The sequence below is a fragment of the Ranitomeya imitator genome, chromosome 4, assembly GCF_032444005.1.
Source record: "Ranitomeya imitator isolate aRanImi1 chromosome 4, aRanImi1.pri, whole genome shotgun sequence".
In the NCBI taxonomy this organism is placed as follows: Eukaryota; Metazoa; Chordata; class Amphibia; order Anura; family Dendrobatidae; genus Ranitomeya; species Ranitomeya imitator.
Window position 1 is genome coordinate 244,197,162 of NC_091285.1, and position 19,455 is coordinate 244,216,616.

At 41.2% G+C, this 19,455-nt stretch overlaps 1 protein-coding gene across 6 annotated transcripts in view; it reads right to left on the minus strand.

The window, feature by feature from the left end:
• Window positions 1–1,943: 1,943 nt before the first annotated feature.
• CFAP54 (cilia and flagella associated protein 54) overlaps window positions 1,944–19,455 on the minus strand; it is a 752,512-nt gene continuing 735,000 nt past the window's right edge. For all 6 annotated transcript variants that reach the window (XM_069764454.1, XM_069764457.1, XM_069764455.1 and 3 more), the window contains 5 exons: window positions 13,389–13,571; window positions 11,333–11,439; window positions 9,117–9,288; window positions 3,172–3,246; window positions 1,944–2,904 (listed from right to left, as the gene is read on the minus strand). In XM_069764454.1, the coding sequence (XP_069620555.1) occupies window positions 2,785–2,904; window positions 3,172–3,246; window positions 9,117–9,288; window positions 11,333–11,439; window positions 13,389–13,571 (657 nt within the window). In that variant the 3' untranslated portion in view covers window positions 1,944–2,784. The remainder of the gene's footprint in view (window positions 2,905–3,171; window positions 3,247–9,116; window positions 9,289–11,332; window positions 11,440–13,388; window positions 13,572–19,455) is intronic.

Consider the following 19,455-nt stretch of genomic DNA (forward strand, 5'->3'; position numbering starts at 1 on the left):
TGTGTAGAGTGACTTCCCTGGCATGCCAGTGTAACCATGCTTATAAGCCATGCAATGCTCATTTGGGAAAATAAATATGCAAATTGCCACTGCAGAGAAAAAGAGCACTTGAACTTCAGTGCCACCTATTGGAAGTAGCAATCCTAAAAGGCAATATCGACCCTTTAACCCCTTACCGGCATCGGACGTACTATACCGTCCGATGCCGGCTCCCCTGCTTTGATGCAGGGCTCCGCGGTGAGCCCGCACCAAAGCCGGGACATGTCAGCTGTTTTGAACAGCTGACATGTGCCCGTAATAGGTGCGGGCAGAATCGCGATCTGCCCGCACCTATTAACTAGTTAAATGCCGCTGTCAAACGCAGACAGTGGCATTTAACTACCGCTTCCGGCCGGGCGGCCGGAAATGACGTCATCGCCGACCCCCGTCACATGATCAGGGGTCGGCAATGCGTCTGGATGGTAACCATAGAGGTCCTAGAGACCTCTATGGTTACAGATCGCCCGTCGCTGTGAGCGCCACCCTGTGGTCGGCGCTCACAGCACACGTGCAATTCTGCTACATAGCAGCGATCAGCAGATCGCTGCTATGTAGCAGAGGCGATCGTGCTGTGCCTGCTTCTAGCCTCCCATGGAGGCTATTGAAGCATGGCAAAAGTTAAAAAAAAAAGTTTAAAAAAATGTGAAAAAAATAAAAAAAACATAAAAGTTTAAATCACCCCCCTTTCGCCCCAATCAAAATAAATCAATAAAAAAATATCAAATCTACGCATATTTGGTATCGCCGCGCTCAGAATCGCCCGATCTATCAATTAAAAAAAAGTATTAACCTGATCGCTAAACAGCGTAGCGGGAAAAAAATTCGAAACGCCAGAATTACGTTTTTTTGGTCGCCGCGACATTGCATTAAAATGCAATGACGGGCGATCAAAAGAACGTATCTGCACCGAAATGCTATCATTAAAAACGTCATCTCGGCACGCAAAAAATAAGCCCTCAACCGACCCCAGATCACGAAAAATGGAGACGCTACGAGTATCGGAAAATGGCGCAATTTTTTTTTTTTTTTTTTAGCAAAGTTTGGAATTTTTTTTCACCACTTAGATAAAAAATAACCTAGTCATGTTTGGTGTCTATGAACTCGTAATGACCTGGAGAATCATAATGGCAGGTAATTTTTAGCATTTAGTGAACCTAGCAAAAAAGCCAAACAAAAAACAAGTGTGTGATTGCACTTTTTTTGCAATTTCACCGCACTTGGAATTTTTTTCCCGTTTTCTAGTACACGACATGCTAAAACCAATGATGTCGTTCAAAAGTACAACTCGTCCCGCAAAAAAATAAGCCCTCACATGGCCAAATTGACAGAAAAATAAAAAAGTTATGGCTCTGGGAAGGAGGGGAGCGAAAAATGAACACGGAAAAACGAAAAATCCCCCGGTCATGAAGGGGTTAAGGAGCTTTGTGACATGACTTAGGATAATATCTGTGTCTGTAAAATGAAATTCTGATCTGGCTTTCATCCTAAGTCAAATGGCAAGGCTCATTAGTTTACCGCTAGAGAACCATTACACTTTCATCACAAATCAAAGTATCCAGTTCAACTGTTGTTACTAGGAATAGAATGATTTAGCAAATTTATTCAATTCAATCACCTTAACCCATTATCTACCAATGTCTTTTTTTTGGGACGCCTAATCTTTTGCTTCTAGCAACTAAGATTTTTAAATTTTTAGAATTAGGTCCAATTTTTTGTGTTGTGTTTGTAAAATGAATGTTTTCAAAATAGGAAATCATGTCATTGTCATTTTTAATTGAATATTGGGACGCCCTTTTCTGAAAAATCCATAATATGAACATTTCTAATTTGGCAAGTAATGGGTTAATCCAATTTCTGGGTCAGCATGAATATTATGAAAGAAGGTGTTAACTGAAGCTACATCATCAACTTTAACTGCTTTTATTTTGTGTTGTTCATGTAGCGCTAGCAATGTGTAGAGGTTGTCACCATTACCATCAGTCCAATAGAGCTTGCAATCTACTTTCCCTAAGTCACACAAGCTGAGGCTAATTTCTTTGGAAACCATTAGAGGACTACATATGTCCAAGTGGGAGCCTGATACGGCTGTCACAGACATACAATATCCTGTAAAGGCATTGTACAGTCATAGCAATCCCATTCAAATTCCTGCTGGTTTTTGCCAAAGGAAGTGAGGAACAGCATTCCTCTGCAGTAGCCATTGCATTGCACATGTAGTCTTACATTGGGAACATGCAAGTGAATAGCAGTCCATTGACCCCTCCAAAGCAAGAGACCCCATTAAATGATGTCCATATGCCCTAATAATAGGCTATATGGACAGGTGACGATAATGGGACAACCCCTTTAGGTGCATTTCACATATTTGGATAATTGCCATCTCTTATTTCATGCCAATTTATTTTAGTAATGATAGGTATGCCACTATTCTCCCGTATGGGTATTTTTCCAACAAATACGGAAATCTATGACATTTTAAGTCGGAATACAAAATAAGCTAGATTGTAACATTCTTTATAATAGCTGTTTATAGCACATTCTTCTCATCTCGGAAACTACAGGGAAGCAAAGAGATTGATTTTATGAGACTGTTTCCCATGGGCAATCCAATAAAATATTGTAGAAAGTTACAGAAAAAGATAGAAGAGATGGTTTGAATAAAAATTAGTAAACTCTGTGCATGTGATTTGTCTGGTAGAAACATATTTGTGAGCGATAAAACAATAATAAGTCTAAATTGATTGTTCAGGTGAGCTGTGACACTGTCCAATCTAGCAGGCTTCCCTTCATTAACATGCAGCCGTGAGTCAGGTCAAAGACTCTCTCCAGCCTGATTAATGATGGCAGAGTGATGTCAAATGGAGCCTGTGAAAAGAAGGAAATTATAGCTGTGAGAGATTCATTTTTCTTGTCACAGGCAAGCATCACTTCCATTTTTGCACTTAAGAAGATTAATATCATAAAGCAAAACTGTGCTGCAATACACATCAAATGGAGAGGAGCAAAAACACAGACTATGTAAATGTAATATAAACACTGAATAACTAGATCAAATTATGGAAAATGAATCATTTACACTTGTCCTGACTTTTTTCTTGTGATAAATAAGCGAAATATAAACTGTATGCTAACCTGAGTAATTGGCCGTGAATCTGGATCAGTAGACATCAAGGCTTTAGCTTCAGAACAACAGAGCACGACCATTGCCTTTAATGAAATAAGACAATGAGGATGAAATATAACCGATCATTTTACATAAGGGTAATATAGTGTTATTTCCGCTGGATATGCCATAAATACCCCATAGGTTCTACTACTTTGACCTCCATTTACAGTATCAGTCAGAATTTTGTACACCGCAGTTCATGCAATGGTTTTCCTTGTTTTTATTGGAACGGGCACATAATAAATTCACACTGAAGGCAGCACAACAACAAAAGAACACATATGGAAACAAGAAGTAAAGAGATACATGTGAAACAAATCAGAATAAGTGTCAAAACTTAGGCTATGTGCACATGTTGCGGATTTGTGTGCGGATTTTTCCGTGCAGATTCTGAAAAATCCGTAGGTATAATGCCCTGCGTTTTACTTGCGGAATACCTGCCGATTTACCGCGTTTTTTTTGCGGATTTCACCTGCGTTTTTACACCTGCGGATTCCAATTATGGAACAGGTGTAAACCGCTGCGGAATCCGCACAAAGAATTGACATGCCGCGGAATGTAACCCGCAGTGTTTCCGCGCGGTATTTTCTGCAGCATGTGCACTGCGGATTTGGTTTTCCATACGTTTACATGGTACTGTACGACGCATGTAAAACTGCTGCGAATCCACAGCGTCAAATCCGCAACGTGTGCACAGACCCTAAGATTACTCAAAGTATCCCCATTTCATCTGATGACAGCGTTACCCAATCTTGGCAATCTCTCAAGCAGCTTCATCAGGTCATCACCTAGAAGCCTTCCAATGAACAGATATGTCTCACCAAGAGTCATAAGTGGAATTGCTGGCCTTCAGGAAGTGTTTCCAGAGGAAGTGTTGGTACACAGTTCCATACAAGGCTGAGGGTGTGTTATGGTGCTTTGTTGGTAATACTGTTGGTGATTTATCCCAAATTCAAGGCACATTTACCCAGCATGGCCACCACAACATTCTGCAAAGACTTGCCATTCCATCTAGTTTACGCTTAACTGAACCTTTGTGCTGCAAGAGGACAGAAACATAAAACACATCTCCAGGCTATGTAAGGGCTTTGTGAACAAGAAGGAGGGGGACTACGCCATCAAATGACAGGGCCACCACAGTCTCCCAACTTCAACCCACCTGAGACGGTAGAAGAAGTAGAATCACAGAGTGAAGGAGAAGCAGCAAACAAGTGCTCTGAGCTTTTGGGACCTTATGCAAGAGTCCTGCAAGCCATCCCAGGTGACTACCTGGTGAAGAATCGGATTGATAGAATGTCAAGGATGTGTACAGCTGTAGTCAGTAAAAGGAGGGTATTTTGAGGACTATAAGGTTAAACACACTTTGTTTCACATGTTTCTTTACTCCTTGTTTCCACATGTGTTCATTTGTGGTTTTGCTGCCGTTAGTTTGAATCTACAATGTGCACATTGAAATAAGAAGAAAAGCCATTGCATGAACTGTTAACTGGTTCTACATCTTAGGAACAATCCTTTTAAAAAAGAAATAGGTTAAAGACAGCCTCCATGAATATTCGGTTGTGCAACCTTTGCCAAATAAGATATCCACGAGAGGTTTTGTGGCCATTTAAAGCTTCTTGGACCTGTCTGGAGTTAATTTCTTCCATTCTTTTCTGCAATTTTCTCAAGTTCTTGAACTATTGCCATGTTCCTTTTCCTAATAGCAAATTTCCGCTCTCTCCAAAAAATTTAAAACAAACCATGTTTTCCTTCTTTAAAATTCTTGAGTATATTTATATTTTTTTGCTTATAATCCTGATGAAGGAGCCATTTTGTTCTACTTAAACCTAGTTGTTGTTTTTTATACTTGGGAGCATTTATCTCTTAAATGCTCTGATAAATTCCCAGATTATTATGGATTCTCTACCATGTTTCATTGTAGATAGGGCGCACTTCATAGGATTCATTTAATCATCTATAAACTATTACTCTAGTATGCAATCTCAAGAGGCTGTAGTTTAATTTCATCTGTCCATAGAACATTTTTATTGACAGATTGTACTTTGTCGACGTAATGTAACTTTTGTTAAAGAAAGTTGTCACATTTTATGTCTTTCTTTAGAGGAGTTTTCGGGGATTTTGTGTCTTCAGGCTGTGTAGTCATCATGGGCCATTAAGCTCACTGACTGGCTGCAGTACAGACAACAGACACCAGGAGGAATGGCAGCACTCGGTGCTGGACCCAGAGAAGGTGAGTAAAGCATAGTTTGTTTACACAACAAGCTCCACAACTTTGCTAAAAATGGAAAACCCTTTTAAGTAGCGAGATCCAGTGTGCAGTGTACTATAATGGCTGGAACCAACCCATAAGATGCTGCCAGCTCAGCCTGAAGGTTTTTTGCATGCTGTCAGTAGTTCCTTTGCCACATTTCAAACCAACTTTGTAGGGTTTTCTCAGCAATTTTACTCTTTCCACCATGTCCCAAATGGTTCCTGACTGTTTAGTGAGTAGCAAACATCTTTTAACATTTCGAACTGTCGAAGAAGGAATGTCAAATTCTTTGGAGATAGTCTCGTACCCTTTAGACTGCTTGTGCTTGGTAATAAGAGCATTACTGATCTGTTCAGGCAGCGTTCTTATCTTTGCAATATTGAAGAAAAAAGATGCGGCAGTCACCAGTTCGAATGAATGTGAAACAGTCCTTTATTCCATACCTTGGGATTAGGACTAAAACATGATGTGCAGGTTACAGAGGCAGCAGGGAGAGGCAGAGTGGACGCCTCTGTAACCTGCACATCATGTTTTAGTTCTAACCCCAAGGTATGGAATAAAGGACTGTTTCACATTCATTCGAACTGGTGACTGCCGCATCTTTTTACTTCAATATTGCACGTTTAAGCACTTTATTCAGAGCACCAAACACAGTTCGATCAGCCACTGTAGCTTTACATGGGATGTCTATTAAGCCTTCGAGGGAATTTTTTATATGTTGTCTGATACCAGTACTTTTCTCTTTGAACTTTGCAGCTTTCTTATCTTTTCTTATCCACAGAACACCAACTTCACCAGGCATTTTGAATTTAAGTGTATTCTTAGATGAGGATATTTTACAGGATATTCAGCTGTTTTGTGAATCCTTAATTGATGTGTGGTGCTTCCTTCTCTTTTAATTATTATAAATAAAGTTATGTGAGTATTGGCAGGGTCCCGAACAAAGGGTGCATTATTTAAAAATTCAATTTTTAATTTACTATTATAACTACAGGCTACCCTCATACACACTTTTTTGTTGCCCGTAAAACTGCCTATAATTAGATCAATTCATTTTTTTTAGTTGCATTTTTTAGTTTATATAATGTGAGGCAGTGAGGGGAATCATATGCGAGGGTCGATATGTATCCCCAAGGATGTGGACGGAGTCCTATTAGACCCACTGGGGGGCTTTGTTTTCACAGCAGGATGCCTGTGAGTCATAAGCCAAAATAAAAGTACCGTATATATTTGCGTAAGCCGAGGCACCTAATTTTGCCACGAAAAACTGGGAAAACTTATTGACGCGAGTATAAGCCGGGTATGCATTGTCCCCTCATCTCTATCCTGGTATACATGGCTCCTCATCCCTGTCCTTGTATGCATGGCTCCCCATCCCTGTCCTTGTATGCATAGAACCCCATCCCTGTCCTTGTATGCATGGCTCCTCATCCCTGTTCTTGTATGCATAGCCCCCCATCCCTGTCCTTGTATGCATGGCTCCTCATCCCTATCCTTGTATGCATGGCTCCCCATCCCTGTCCTTGTATGCATGGCTCCCCATCCCTGTCCTTGTATGCATGGCTCCCCATCCCTGTATGCATGGCTCCTTATCCCCATCCTGTCTGCATGACTCCCCATCCCTGTCCTTGTATGCATGGCTCCTCATCCCTGTCCTTGTATCCATAGCTCCCCATCCCTGTCCTTGTATGCATGGCTCCCCATCCCTGTCCTTGTATGCATGGCTCCTCATCCCTGTCCTTGTATGCATGGCTCCCCATCCCTGTCCTTGTATGCATGGCTCCCCATCCCTGTCCTTGTATGCATGGCTCCCCATCCCTGTATGCATGGCTCCTTATCCCCATCCTGTCTGCATGACTCCCCATCCCTGTCCTTGTATGCATGGCTCCTCATCCCTGTCCTTGTATCCATAGCTCCCCATCCCTGTCCTTGTATGCATGGCTCCCCATCCCTGTCCTTGTATGCATGGCTCCTCATCCCCATCCTGTCTGCATGACTCCCCATAACTGTCCTTGTATGCATGGTTCCTATATAAAAAAAAAACAACATCCTACTTATAGGCGTGGAGTGAATATTCATTACCTGAATGAGCCAGGACACGTGATTGCTCGGCCGGAAGAGCTGCTGGCACAGAACGAGATGCAGCAAGGGCACGCAGGGAAGGTAAGTAGGATGTGTGTGTTGGAAGCCGGCGGCTGTTGCTGTAACTGTGCGTGCTATAAGAGAAATGAATATTTACTGCCAGAGCAGTGAATATTTATTTCTCTTTAGCAGCCTCTGTGACCCGCTGCTCGCCGCTCCCCCGCCATCTTTCTGGGATAATGGCTTGTGTATAAGCCGAGGGGGGCGTTCTCAGCACAAAAAAAGTGCTGAAAACCTGGCTTATAAATGAGTATATACGATAAGTGTGGACCTGGTCAAGCTATTTGGTCAAGGCAATGTTCAGGAAAACCCGTTAAGGGCTTTTATTTTTGGAGTGAACTACAGGATAGTAGTGGGGTAGTTCACTCCCTCCAAGCCGGGTCTTACAAGTGGCCCATGGCCACAAATTCCATTTAAAAACCCTGCAGCAAAGGGTTGGGTGTGTGAGAGTTTTGTTTGCAAACTGCAGAGAAGGTGGCTCTGCAACATCCGGCTTAGGTGTGCAGTAACACAGAGCCAAGAGCAGCAAATGCCTGGCAACCCTCAGAGTGATATGTTGTGACGTCCGGCTGCGATCCAGAGGATACCCTGTGCTGTACATTGCGTGAGTTGTTTGGACATTAAAAACATTTGCTGTGTACTTTCCTGGGCTACTGCCTATCTTTAACACAGCACCAACCAAGCTGCACTACAACATTTGTATTTTTTTTTTCATGCAATTTTTTCTTTTATAAAAAAGTTTCTGAAAATGCTTAAAAAACAAGAAAGCCACACCTAGAGCCCGATGAATTCTGAAAAAAAGCCGCAAAAAAATAACTTTGCATTAAGTTATATAATTCCTTATCAACTGGCAGTTAACATCTAATCACAGCACTTTTTGCTGCTCCTAAATATGATTTCTGTGGAGGCAACCTTCAACATATGCAGGAAATGCCTGTTTCTTAGACAGCCAATGTATGTGTTGCGGTAGTCGAACAGCTGCGATAAATGCAGGTGCGGGGACTCGAGCATATTTTTCGAGCACGCCGAAGACACTCGGTTAAAGCACCTGAGCATGTTTGGATGGCACCTTATTTGAGCACGGTCTCTCATCACTAGTTATAATGTTAGAATCACTCGTGATTATGGCAGCATCAGCAGTATGCTGCACCATATAAATAATATTCGGACGGGCTGACAACACTGCCTTCCCCACTGGCAGCACTTCTATGCAGCACAATACAACATTAAATGCCACACACAATTTTTCTTCATGCTAAATAGTCAGAATCAATGGGAGTCAGTAAATATGATTTACAAATATCCCAGATAAGCAGAAACATGAAAAGTGTATCTATTGCAATGACATGCAATTTGGAAGAGTGATACATAGATCCCTGGCCTGTCAGCAGATACCGATGTGTTCCTTCTGCATCGGAGTGTGACAGCCAAGCTAGTAATACTAATGCTTATCAATGTGCTTACACCCATCAGCCTCCCACATAAATTACCCTGCTGATTGGGAGCCGTCTGGTATACCTGCAGTTCTTCTGTGATCTTCCATGGTTTCAGGTCACGTTTATTTTCAGCCATCTGGGAAGATCGTTTTCGCTTTTCCCCACTTCCTGAGATAGAGGTATCACTCACGTCATGGATGGAGATTTCTGCCTTATGCTTCAGATTACAAAGTTTCTCATGTAATGACAAAACACTGGTAAAAAAAGAAGAATAAACACCAGTGAGTGCTGTTCATCAGGTTAAAACATTTCTTTACGAAGGCTGAAAATTCACACAAAAAAAAAACGAGACCTCAAACAAAATCAATGCCAAAAAAGCCCTTAGATATGTTTTACTACACTGTGCTCCACTGGAGCTCTTTTACAAGGGGGCAACCTGTAAGAAGAAGCAAGACTTCGCTGATAGTTTCCACCAGAAAACCAACGATTTGCAATAACATAAGGATATGGGCATGCTGAGTCTTTTTGCTGAGTTTTTAGAGCACAAACTGCAGGTTTTTGGGGAGGATTTCTAGAATTTCAGGTTAGTCCGTGCTCCAAGAACTTCTCAAAAAACTCTGTGTGCACATAGTCTTCTCAGCATGGAGTACACCATGTCAGGTGATGGGAAAGGGAGGAATATTATAATCATAGTGACCTATTGCTTTTCAAAAAAACATTTAGCAGTGGCATAATTAGAAATGATGGTGGCCCAAGTTTTGTGGCATTGTAATTTGTCTGTCCTGTTACCCAAGATGGCCATATTACTTCTTAGCCTACCCAATGCACACTGTTCATTAGTGGTCTCAAACACTCCCCCTGTTCCCTGATTGGCCAGTTGTGCTCACATGACTGCTGCTTCCATGTACTAACATTTCACAGCTACGGTTATATTCTGATATCGTTTTAATTAGTACGTTTTATGTATTAGAAATATGTTGTCCACCTTCAAGCATCATCATTATAAATTCGATTTAAAGTAATATCTGTTCCATACTCCGTTCCACACAAGGCCTTCATGTCAATCTGACAAAGGGACATGATGGGAATCTATCACTAGTGCACTCTCATGCTGTGTATTTTTCATGATATCCCAGCATAGAGATGACATATAAATACAATAAAATGCTTTTTTTTTTTAATCTCAACTTTTATGTATATGAGATCAGCTAAATACAAGTGAAGGCATAAACAGCGGGTACGGAAAGTAATTAGACCCCTTTAAATTTTTCACTCTTTAACAGAAATGTTAATATCTCAAGAATAGCTGCAAATTTTAATAAACCAGTAAATTACAAAAGTGCTTATTTTTACAAGCAATATCTGGCAATATCCACTTTTGAAGATAGGAATAACTTGTGAAGTGGAGTCATCATGAATGTTCATTGGTATAGGAGAAAGTTGTTTAAATTCTAACAAGATGTGCCAAACTTACCACTCAGTATGCATGACTATCAAACATATAGAGGCAACTACCCCTATAGCCCTCCAATTCTTCAGAATAAATGGAAGAATAATAATATAATAATCTTTATTTCTATATAGCGCTAACATATTCCACAGCAATTTACAGTTTGCACACATTATCATCGCTGTCCCCGATGGGGCTCACAAACTAAATTCCCTATCAGTATGTCTTTGGAATGTGGGAGGAAACCGGAGAACCCGGAGGAAACCCACGCAAACACGGGGAGAACATACAAACTCTTTGCAGATGTTGTCCTTGGTGGGATTTGAACCCAGGATTCCAGCGCTGCAAAACAACAGTGTTAACCACTGAGCCACAGTGCTGCCCTCAGATAATGTACATGATGTAGGACTGATTTACAATTAAGGCTCACTACTTGGGGACGCAATGGGACACTGCCTAAGTACAAAATATAAAACAAGCATATGTATAGCTATTATCAGGGCCACCTGGTAATAATCCTCTGCCCACTTCTTAATTTATGGCTAATGACTTCTTATAGGAGTGTGTCTATTATGGGACAATTTGTAACTGTGAAATGTGTGCTTCCATTGTGCTGTGACAAAGCACAGCAAAAGTGCAGACATCTGGACTGTGGTCCCAGGGTCAGCAAGCACTGATGTCTTAACAGCAGGGCCATGTTGGCAGGTCATCAAGAACAATGATCATAGAAGCACAAGTCTTGGACTATATATTTAATATAGGTTGTGTAGATTGTATTATATGACCAGTACACTCATAAGCAATATGGAAGATACACAGAATAGATATAAAGATAATGCTGTACTTACTCTGTCAAAGAAACCCAAAGATAGCCACATTGGACAGCAGAAGGATCACACCTTTTTAGGTCTCTAACATCAATATTCTGCTTGTTATAGGCATACATTAGTAAAACCTAAAATATGAATACATAATGAAAAATGTAAACATCAGGTATATAAATATATAATAAATAATTCAGTGCTGTAATGCAAAAATTGTCACATTTGGGGTTACATAGGGTGAGATAACTGATTTACTGAAACAAATTGCGTCATTTAAAGGGCCACTGTCACCCCCTCCAGCCGTTATAAACTAAAAGAGCCCTCTTGTGCAGCAGGAATGCTGCATTCTAACAAGGTGGCTCTTTTAGTTTTTGTTGCAGTTATTCCCAAAATAAAGCTATTTATAATTTTGCCAAAATACCTTTCTTTAGACCTGGAGGCAGGTCTTAACCCCCCTGCTGGAAACGCCACACTGCCGTCACTCATTTTCTGGGGCGCCGGGCGCCGCCCCCTCCGCGGTGTTTTGCTATGAAATTCGGCGCCTGCGCTGTTCTCTTCTGCCTGGGGCAAGCGCAATGAGCACTGGCCGTCTGACCTCACCTGCTGTCTTGCAGACTGCGCCTGTGCGGCCAGTGCGGCCACCCAGCTAATGAATCCCAGCCCCGCACTGTGCATAATGCATAACACACTGCGGGGCTGGGATTCATTAGCTGGGTGGCCGCACAGGCGCAGTCTGCAACCCAGCAGGTGAGGTCAGACGGCCAGTGCTCACTGCGCCTGCCCCCGGCAGAAGAGAACAGCGCAGGCGCCGGATTTCAGAGAAAAACAGCGCTGAGGGGGCGGCAACCAGCGCCCCAGAAGATATGAGTGACGGCAGTGTGGTGTTTCCAAGAGGGGGGTTAAGACCTGCCTCCAGGTCTAAAGAAAGGTATTTTGGCAAAATTATAAATAGCTTTATTTTGGGAATAACGGCACCAAAAACTAAAAGAGCCACCTAGGTAGAATGCAGCATTACTGCTGCACAAGGTGGCTCTTTTAGTTTATAACGGCTGGAGGGGGGTGACAGTGGCCCTTTAATGCTACAATGTAGATTACGGGCCCGACTGATTTAGGCTGGGGTTTTGTATGCTAGTCTTAATGATGGGCATGCTGGGTGGGCTAAGATGTGCTGAATTCATCAAGAGTTCTACAACGTCCCATACTGCCCATGCTACGCCCACTTTGACCGATGAGTCTGAAACCATGAAAACGTTGCAAACATTTTGAGACTTCTCCAAGTGTTTTATGCCAGAAATTTGGCAAAAACACTTTGGTGAATCAGGACCAGTATTTCTTGCAAACAAGAAGAACAACAAAGCAAACATATAGAACATACAACATAGAAATACTACATATTGGCTGATCCTTCTATTGGAACATAAGATATCAGAATGTAAATCAATTTAATGGGAAACACATTTGTTGCAAAGAAAATGAAAAAATAGCAGCGCTGGATTTTTATATAAAGTGAAGAGGGAAAAGTATTTGCTCATTTCCTGATATTTTTTTTTTTTGTACATTTTTCACAATTATTTTAGCCCTTCAAACAAAATGTGATATGTCAAAAATGTTGCAGTTTTTTTTAAAAAATGCAGCAAATAAAAACTCAAGTACTGGAAATATACCCTTAAAGGGAATATGCCAGCAGGTTTTTGCTATCTCATCTGAGAGCAGCCTGATGTAGGCAAAGAGAAGCTGAATCCAACGATGTATCACATAGATTACTGGGTGCAGCCGTTCTGACACAATCAGAGCTTTTAGATTTAGCAATGCAGCAGAGCTGAGAAAGCTAACCCCGCCCACAGCAGGCTCTGTGTGTGCACAAAGTCCATAGACAGTGAGGTCCTAATTTGCCAGACTAGAAATGTTAATCTCTTAATGATAAATCATTCACAGTTAGTGAACAACAGCAGGCACTTTGACAAGTGACACATCCCTGAATTCTGTGTTTTAGCCTCTATCGCCTGCTGTCTTCAGATTGCATAGCAAAAACCTGCTGACAGATTCCCTTTCAGTTCTTGCCTCAAAGATGTACAATTACCATTGGTTTCTCTTCTGTTGATCTCTCCAAAGGTGGGAGATACCACTGCAGACAAAGTTCCTGATCCAAAGCACATATTGCCATGTGTTCCTCTTGAACTTTTACTTTGCTTTGCAGTGACCCACTGGATGGTGATTTTAATGGCTGTGTCGTACGCTGATTAAATTCATTTTCCAAATTTGTCTGAAACATAGATACTGTAATTAATTTGGGATTGTAGCCATGAAAAGTATGAAAAGCTGTCATATTGAATGCACATAGATTCTGTACGGATTCCTAGAAAATACCTACAATCCGCAGAGTACCCAAGCAATCACCCCAGGAAAATGTCTATGCCATATGCCCCCAAAAGCATGGATCACTACATTATAATAACATATACTGTACATTAGAAATTGTCACAAATACACACCACTGGAAACGCTAATGCTGAGATACATCAGCTATAATCTGGATCAAACAATAAAAATGTTAGGTCACAATAAGAGTAGACAAACTATGGCAAAAAAATACAGGGCTACTAACAAGTGGCCCGCTTACCAAACCTACTGGTCTCGGGGGGATATGCCTGCCATCTAATAAGGTAACTGTGTAATCCTGGTTATTAGCCCTGTATTTTCCCAGTACTTATTGATTACATCCAATGTGGTCTACAATGTTTATGGCTTACTCCAGACATTCACTGATATTTTCTTTAAAGTCAGAAAAAAATGTAGAAATAATTTCTGAAAACCAAGCTGCATCAGATCTGTTGGTGCAGTCCTCCACCAACAACGTTTGATAAAGATCTGAATAATGTGGCAGGAATATAGTGTTGCTACAGTATAAATACTATGCCTATTTCCTACTCTCTATTCTGTCCTCCATGTAAGCAGTTCAATGGATTTTACAATGTTAATCACTAATGAAAAAACCAAAGTAGGCCAATCAAATGCAAGACAGCTCCTAGTAGAGTGGCCTGGCATCAGGAACATGCTGAAGGATCTGTAGTGTTTAGCTGAGCTATGTATACCAATGTAATAGGTCCAGTGGTCACAACCCTAATATTGATACAATATCACATCAATGAGTGGTAAATCTCAAAGGGAAATGGTAATGCTTGGCAAGGACTCATATGACACTAATGACATTGTTGTCATTGCTTCATCTAAACATTCATTCTGTACTAAGTAAGTTGTCTGGATTGGGGTCACTATGTGACTGCAGACTTATGAATCCTCACATCACGTGCACTGCACACTGTAAGGATTTTCCGATGCTGGAGCATTATACGATTTGCATACTTCTGGCCACATTCTGACCAGATTTGTTCAGCATTGAGTGAGGTCGCACCCATCTAGTCGGTGCAAATCACATACTTGGGGGGCTCACACGCTCCCGCACTGGAGAATCCTCAGATTCACAAGTCTGCAGTCACATGCAGTGACTGCCGACATGTACCCCAAGGCCGGACAACCCTCACACATTTCAGTTACTTTTCATATTACTTTGATATATGTAATACTGCCTTGTAAACAGGACCCTTGTCCTTCCTTTTCTTTATGTATTATTCTACTGTTACTATTTCATTGATTAAATCAAATTAATTAAAAATAAAATTGCATTATGTACACATTCATAATATTTCTCCTATATAGCTTGGGTCAAAACACACTTACTGATGAGAAGCCATATAAATGAGACCTAAAACGCAGGATCATCTGGTGCACTAAACCTGTTCTAGACAACCCAGTATACCAACAGTACCATTTATGACAGCATAGGAGTTCTGTGGGTGCTGACATAGACTTTATTATATGGTGTAGTAGAAGCTTGCTTTATTCATGACCATGGTACTTGTGTAGAACAAATGAGTCTCCTATGCATTTTCTTTAGTTTCACAACAAACTGATGTGAATGGAACCTCTAATGTCCAGAAATGCTATTTTCCTGTAGATATACAGTCATTTTGCAAGATGAAAGCGTTTAAAATCATGACTGCCTTTCTGAAAAATTCACCTGTACCTTCCAGCAGCTTCCAATCATCATTTACAGTCACCGCTCACCATACAGTGAGTGCAGCTGTACTTGCTCCCCTGCAATCTGATTGACAGCTACCTCTGCAAACACACATAGTAGATGGTCAAGCAAAGTGCCAGAGAGTGGTTACAGCCGCACTTACTGATTACTTAGCGGTGACTATAATCGCTTGGGCAGGGCAGGGGCGTGAAGCCACGGCTTGTCTAATTCATGAAGAACTGTGGGGTTCCTTATGCCAGAAATCCCACTCTATTCCATAACTGGAGTGAGATTTTTGCTGTGGTGCACAGAGTCACTCGCCACTCGTCTGACGCTCCAGATTCATGAAAAGGAGTGAACCTCTCCATGAATCCAAAGCGTATCACTTCACCATGCCTCCTCATGAAGACCGGCGAGCCTTGACGAATCAAGGCCGAAGTGCCTACAGCTCTGTAATATAGAACAGTAGGGTCTCCATATGTGGACAGTCATGTTTTGCAGCAATAATGAAGCTTAAGGCAAATATCAGCATTCACAATTTAGAAGTTTGATAAATTTGCTCACCATCTTTAGCACTTGTACTCACCCTGCAGATGCTGCAGAATGGCTTCCTCGCTATGACATGGCAGAACAGTAATCACGTTGCAGGACTAGGCATTTGTAAAACTTTCTATGACCTTTTCCTGAACACGCTAATCGCTATTCTCACAACACAAGAAAGGACAAATTGTACATGGACTGCTCTTTACCCAGCGCTATATTTCCCTATTAGGCTATAAATGATTATACATTTATACATCTTTTTTTTTGCAGAAAAGAAACATTTACTATTCAAAACATGGGAACTAATGAGGTGTAATAGTTTCATTTACTGAACAGCATAACGAGTTTAGACTGAGGTGTTAATGGTTATTACCAAAGATGAGAAATGCAGTTTGCAAGTTTCAATAGTTCACAGCCAGAAAAATCATGTAGGAAAGATTGTTGAGAAATTCTATTAAAACTACCGGTAAATACTATCCTGCCATTTAAACGTTTTCCCCTTTTTTTCTTTGCACTTTATTTATCTGCTTACTCATTGGTAACTTTTTTCTATGATCTGTTGGAGGAATTAATCTTATTTGCAACTTTCTACCTTTTCATCAATTTCCTACTTTTGACTTGCTTTTGGCATTTGATTACTGAATTTCTCAGTGTAAGGTGGGATTTCTCTAGACTCTACATGTCGTAGATTTATTACTGAAAGTTATGTGACTGTAAATCACTTCTGTTATTCTGAATGATGTTTTAGCAGCGAGAAAAAGCGTTTCTGCAAGATGGGTTCTAAGGAAACGGGGACAGCTCTTTGCTATCATTGGCATTTGTTGGAACGCAATGACTTCATATGGGCCATTGCACGTGTTGGCTCTCCCATAGAAGCGCAATGTGTGATGAGATGTCAGGAAATGACATGTCAGCACTTTTGGAGCTGATAACCTTCTCACTCTATTATCATAAACTCATGTTTAACCCGTTAAAATCCTTTAGCACATCCCTCTTGAAGATCCTACAGACTGCTCACGACAGACAAAAAATTAAGCAGAATTTGATGGAATCGTTGATGGTCACTAAACCAATAGTTCCAACACATTATTTGATGTCCACAAACCATAAGAACAAATCCACTCCACCACATAGGCCCATTATTTCTGGAATGGAGGGGGCGCATTGAAAGGGTATCCAAATACATTGATGCAAAAATTGAGCCCTTGGCAGAAAACATACCATCTTTAAAACAAAATAAGGATCTACACATTAATGAGGACATGATGCTGGCTACATGTGACAGTGAAGACACAAAAGAGAATAGTAAAACCAAAAACACTCAGTTTGAAAAATAATCGCAGTAATCCGCAAGTGCTAGTAAAAGATGTAAAAAACAGGGTATTTGGTTGATACGTTTTTTGCAACATGTTGTGTGAACATGTTCCTACAGACTTGTTCACTGTGCAAGTAGCCCATGTGTTCCTGTTTCCATAAGGCTGCGTGTCCACGATCAGGATAGCCGGCGGTATCGTCGGAGCGGCTTAGCCGCTCTGCGGTAAGCCCCGCCCCCTTCTGGAGACGCGATGATGCCGGATGTGTTCACAGCACACATCCGGCATCATCGCTCCCCACCATAGGGCCCTGTGCTATATCTTGCGGCGACGCAGCGTCGCCGCAAGATATACGGACATGCTGCAATCTGAAAAGACGCGCAGCATGTCCGGAGTCGCAGGGCCGCCGCGTGCGTGTTACCACGCATAGTGGAGACGGGATTTCATTAAATCCCCTCCACTATGCTGTAACATCTGGACGCTGCGTGTCTGACGCTGCGGCTCTATGCAGCGTCAGACACGCAGCGTTTCCTGATCGTGGAAACAGACCCTAATTGTTCTCTTGTGTCTACAAGACTGGGGAGGTATCCACCACCACTCCTCTTGGGCTATCTGCACAAAAGCTGTTCTACTCTGTATGCACACATGGATTTTTCCTCTCTGAACCCTGTTCACACAGGTAATATACAGATGATCAGGTTTTTAAATACATCAGATAGGGATTGCATACATTAGTTAGGACTGCTCTGATATGGGTATACCGTGAAGTTTGGTAGAGCAGCTTAGTATACATTTTTTGCAAAAAACGTATCAACCAAATACCCTGTTTTTTTACATCTTTTACTAGCACTTGCGGATTACTGCGATTTTTTTCAAACTGAGTGTTTTTGGTTTTACTATTCTCTTTTGTGTCTTCAGGTTTCTTGGTGGTGTGTGAACATGTTCCTACAGACTTGTTCAATGTGCAAGTAGCCCATGTGTTCCTGTTTACATGTGACAGTGAGTCTGATAAATGCAGTATCTTATTTTTTAAATATGGCAAATGTTGAGTCTGATCAGTATGTCTTTGGAATGTGGGAGGAAACCGGAGTACCCGGAGGAAACCTACGCAAACACGGAGAGAAAATACAAACTCTTTGCAGATGTTGTCCTTGGTGGGGTTTGAACCCAGGACACCAGCGCTGCAAGGCTGCTGTGCTATCCACTGCGCCACCGTGCTGCCCATTGCGACTACTGAATATAATTCAATAAATATTCTTTCATAACTGAAGATTAAGAAGCTGGATTTCCTTTCTTTTCTATTATAGACCACTGGTAATGGTGTGGCATGAGCTTTACGTACATTGAATCAAAAAAAGCCATGAGCCTGAATTAGAGTTGGTGCGAACCGATTTGCAAGACCTGGTCTAACAGTTATGTCAATGATCTGTGGTTGCTTGAAGGAAGACCTGAGAACCACCTCTCAACTCTGAGTATACGTAGCAATTTTGATTAGTCAGATTGGAGCGACTACATCTTTGTGGTGTGACGAATATGTGACGTTGCACTAGGATAGCTAGTCAAGAGAAGAGCCGCTGATGCCGTCACACAAGAGGCGGTACTCAGGGCTCCGATTCAGCAGTTACAGACTATTAATGTGTGAAATAGACTGAGTCCTGTGAAACGATTCACGTTAACTGTAGTCTGAGTATAGTCAGTCTGTCTACGTTTTTTCACATTCATATCATGCTCTAAAACCTCTCTATAAGGTATTACAAAATAAAAATATACTCTTACGTGGTACCGTGGCATCTGACTGGTGTGCCCAGTTATGTGTAGCATATCACACATACTATGTGAAAAAAAATATATCGCCGTGCAGTCAATAAGAATCTGTAACCTCTGAAATGGTAGTGATTATGCTTTTTTTCACTGCATTATAGACCAGACCAAATATCATCATCTCCTCTTTATAAGGATTTTCAAAATTAAATCATTCTTATGTTTCAGTCCAATTATTGTACATCCACTCACCAAACCAAAGGAAAATGAAATCAATAACGCAGAAAAAACAAACCTCCACAGCGCTTAACATTTACCAAAGCTTAATTATTTCATAAAATCAAAATATTTGCATGCTAGATTTTCAATAAAAGACGTTATGAATTTCGGATGAGGATCTGCCCTGTCTGCTCATAATAAAGAACGTTTGCATAATGACACTTTCATCTTTG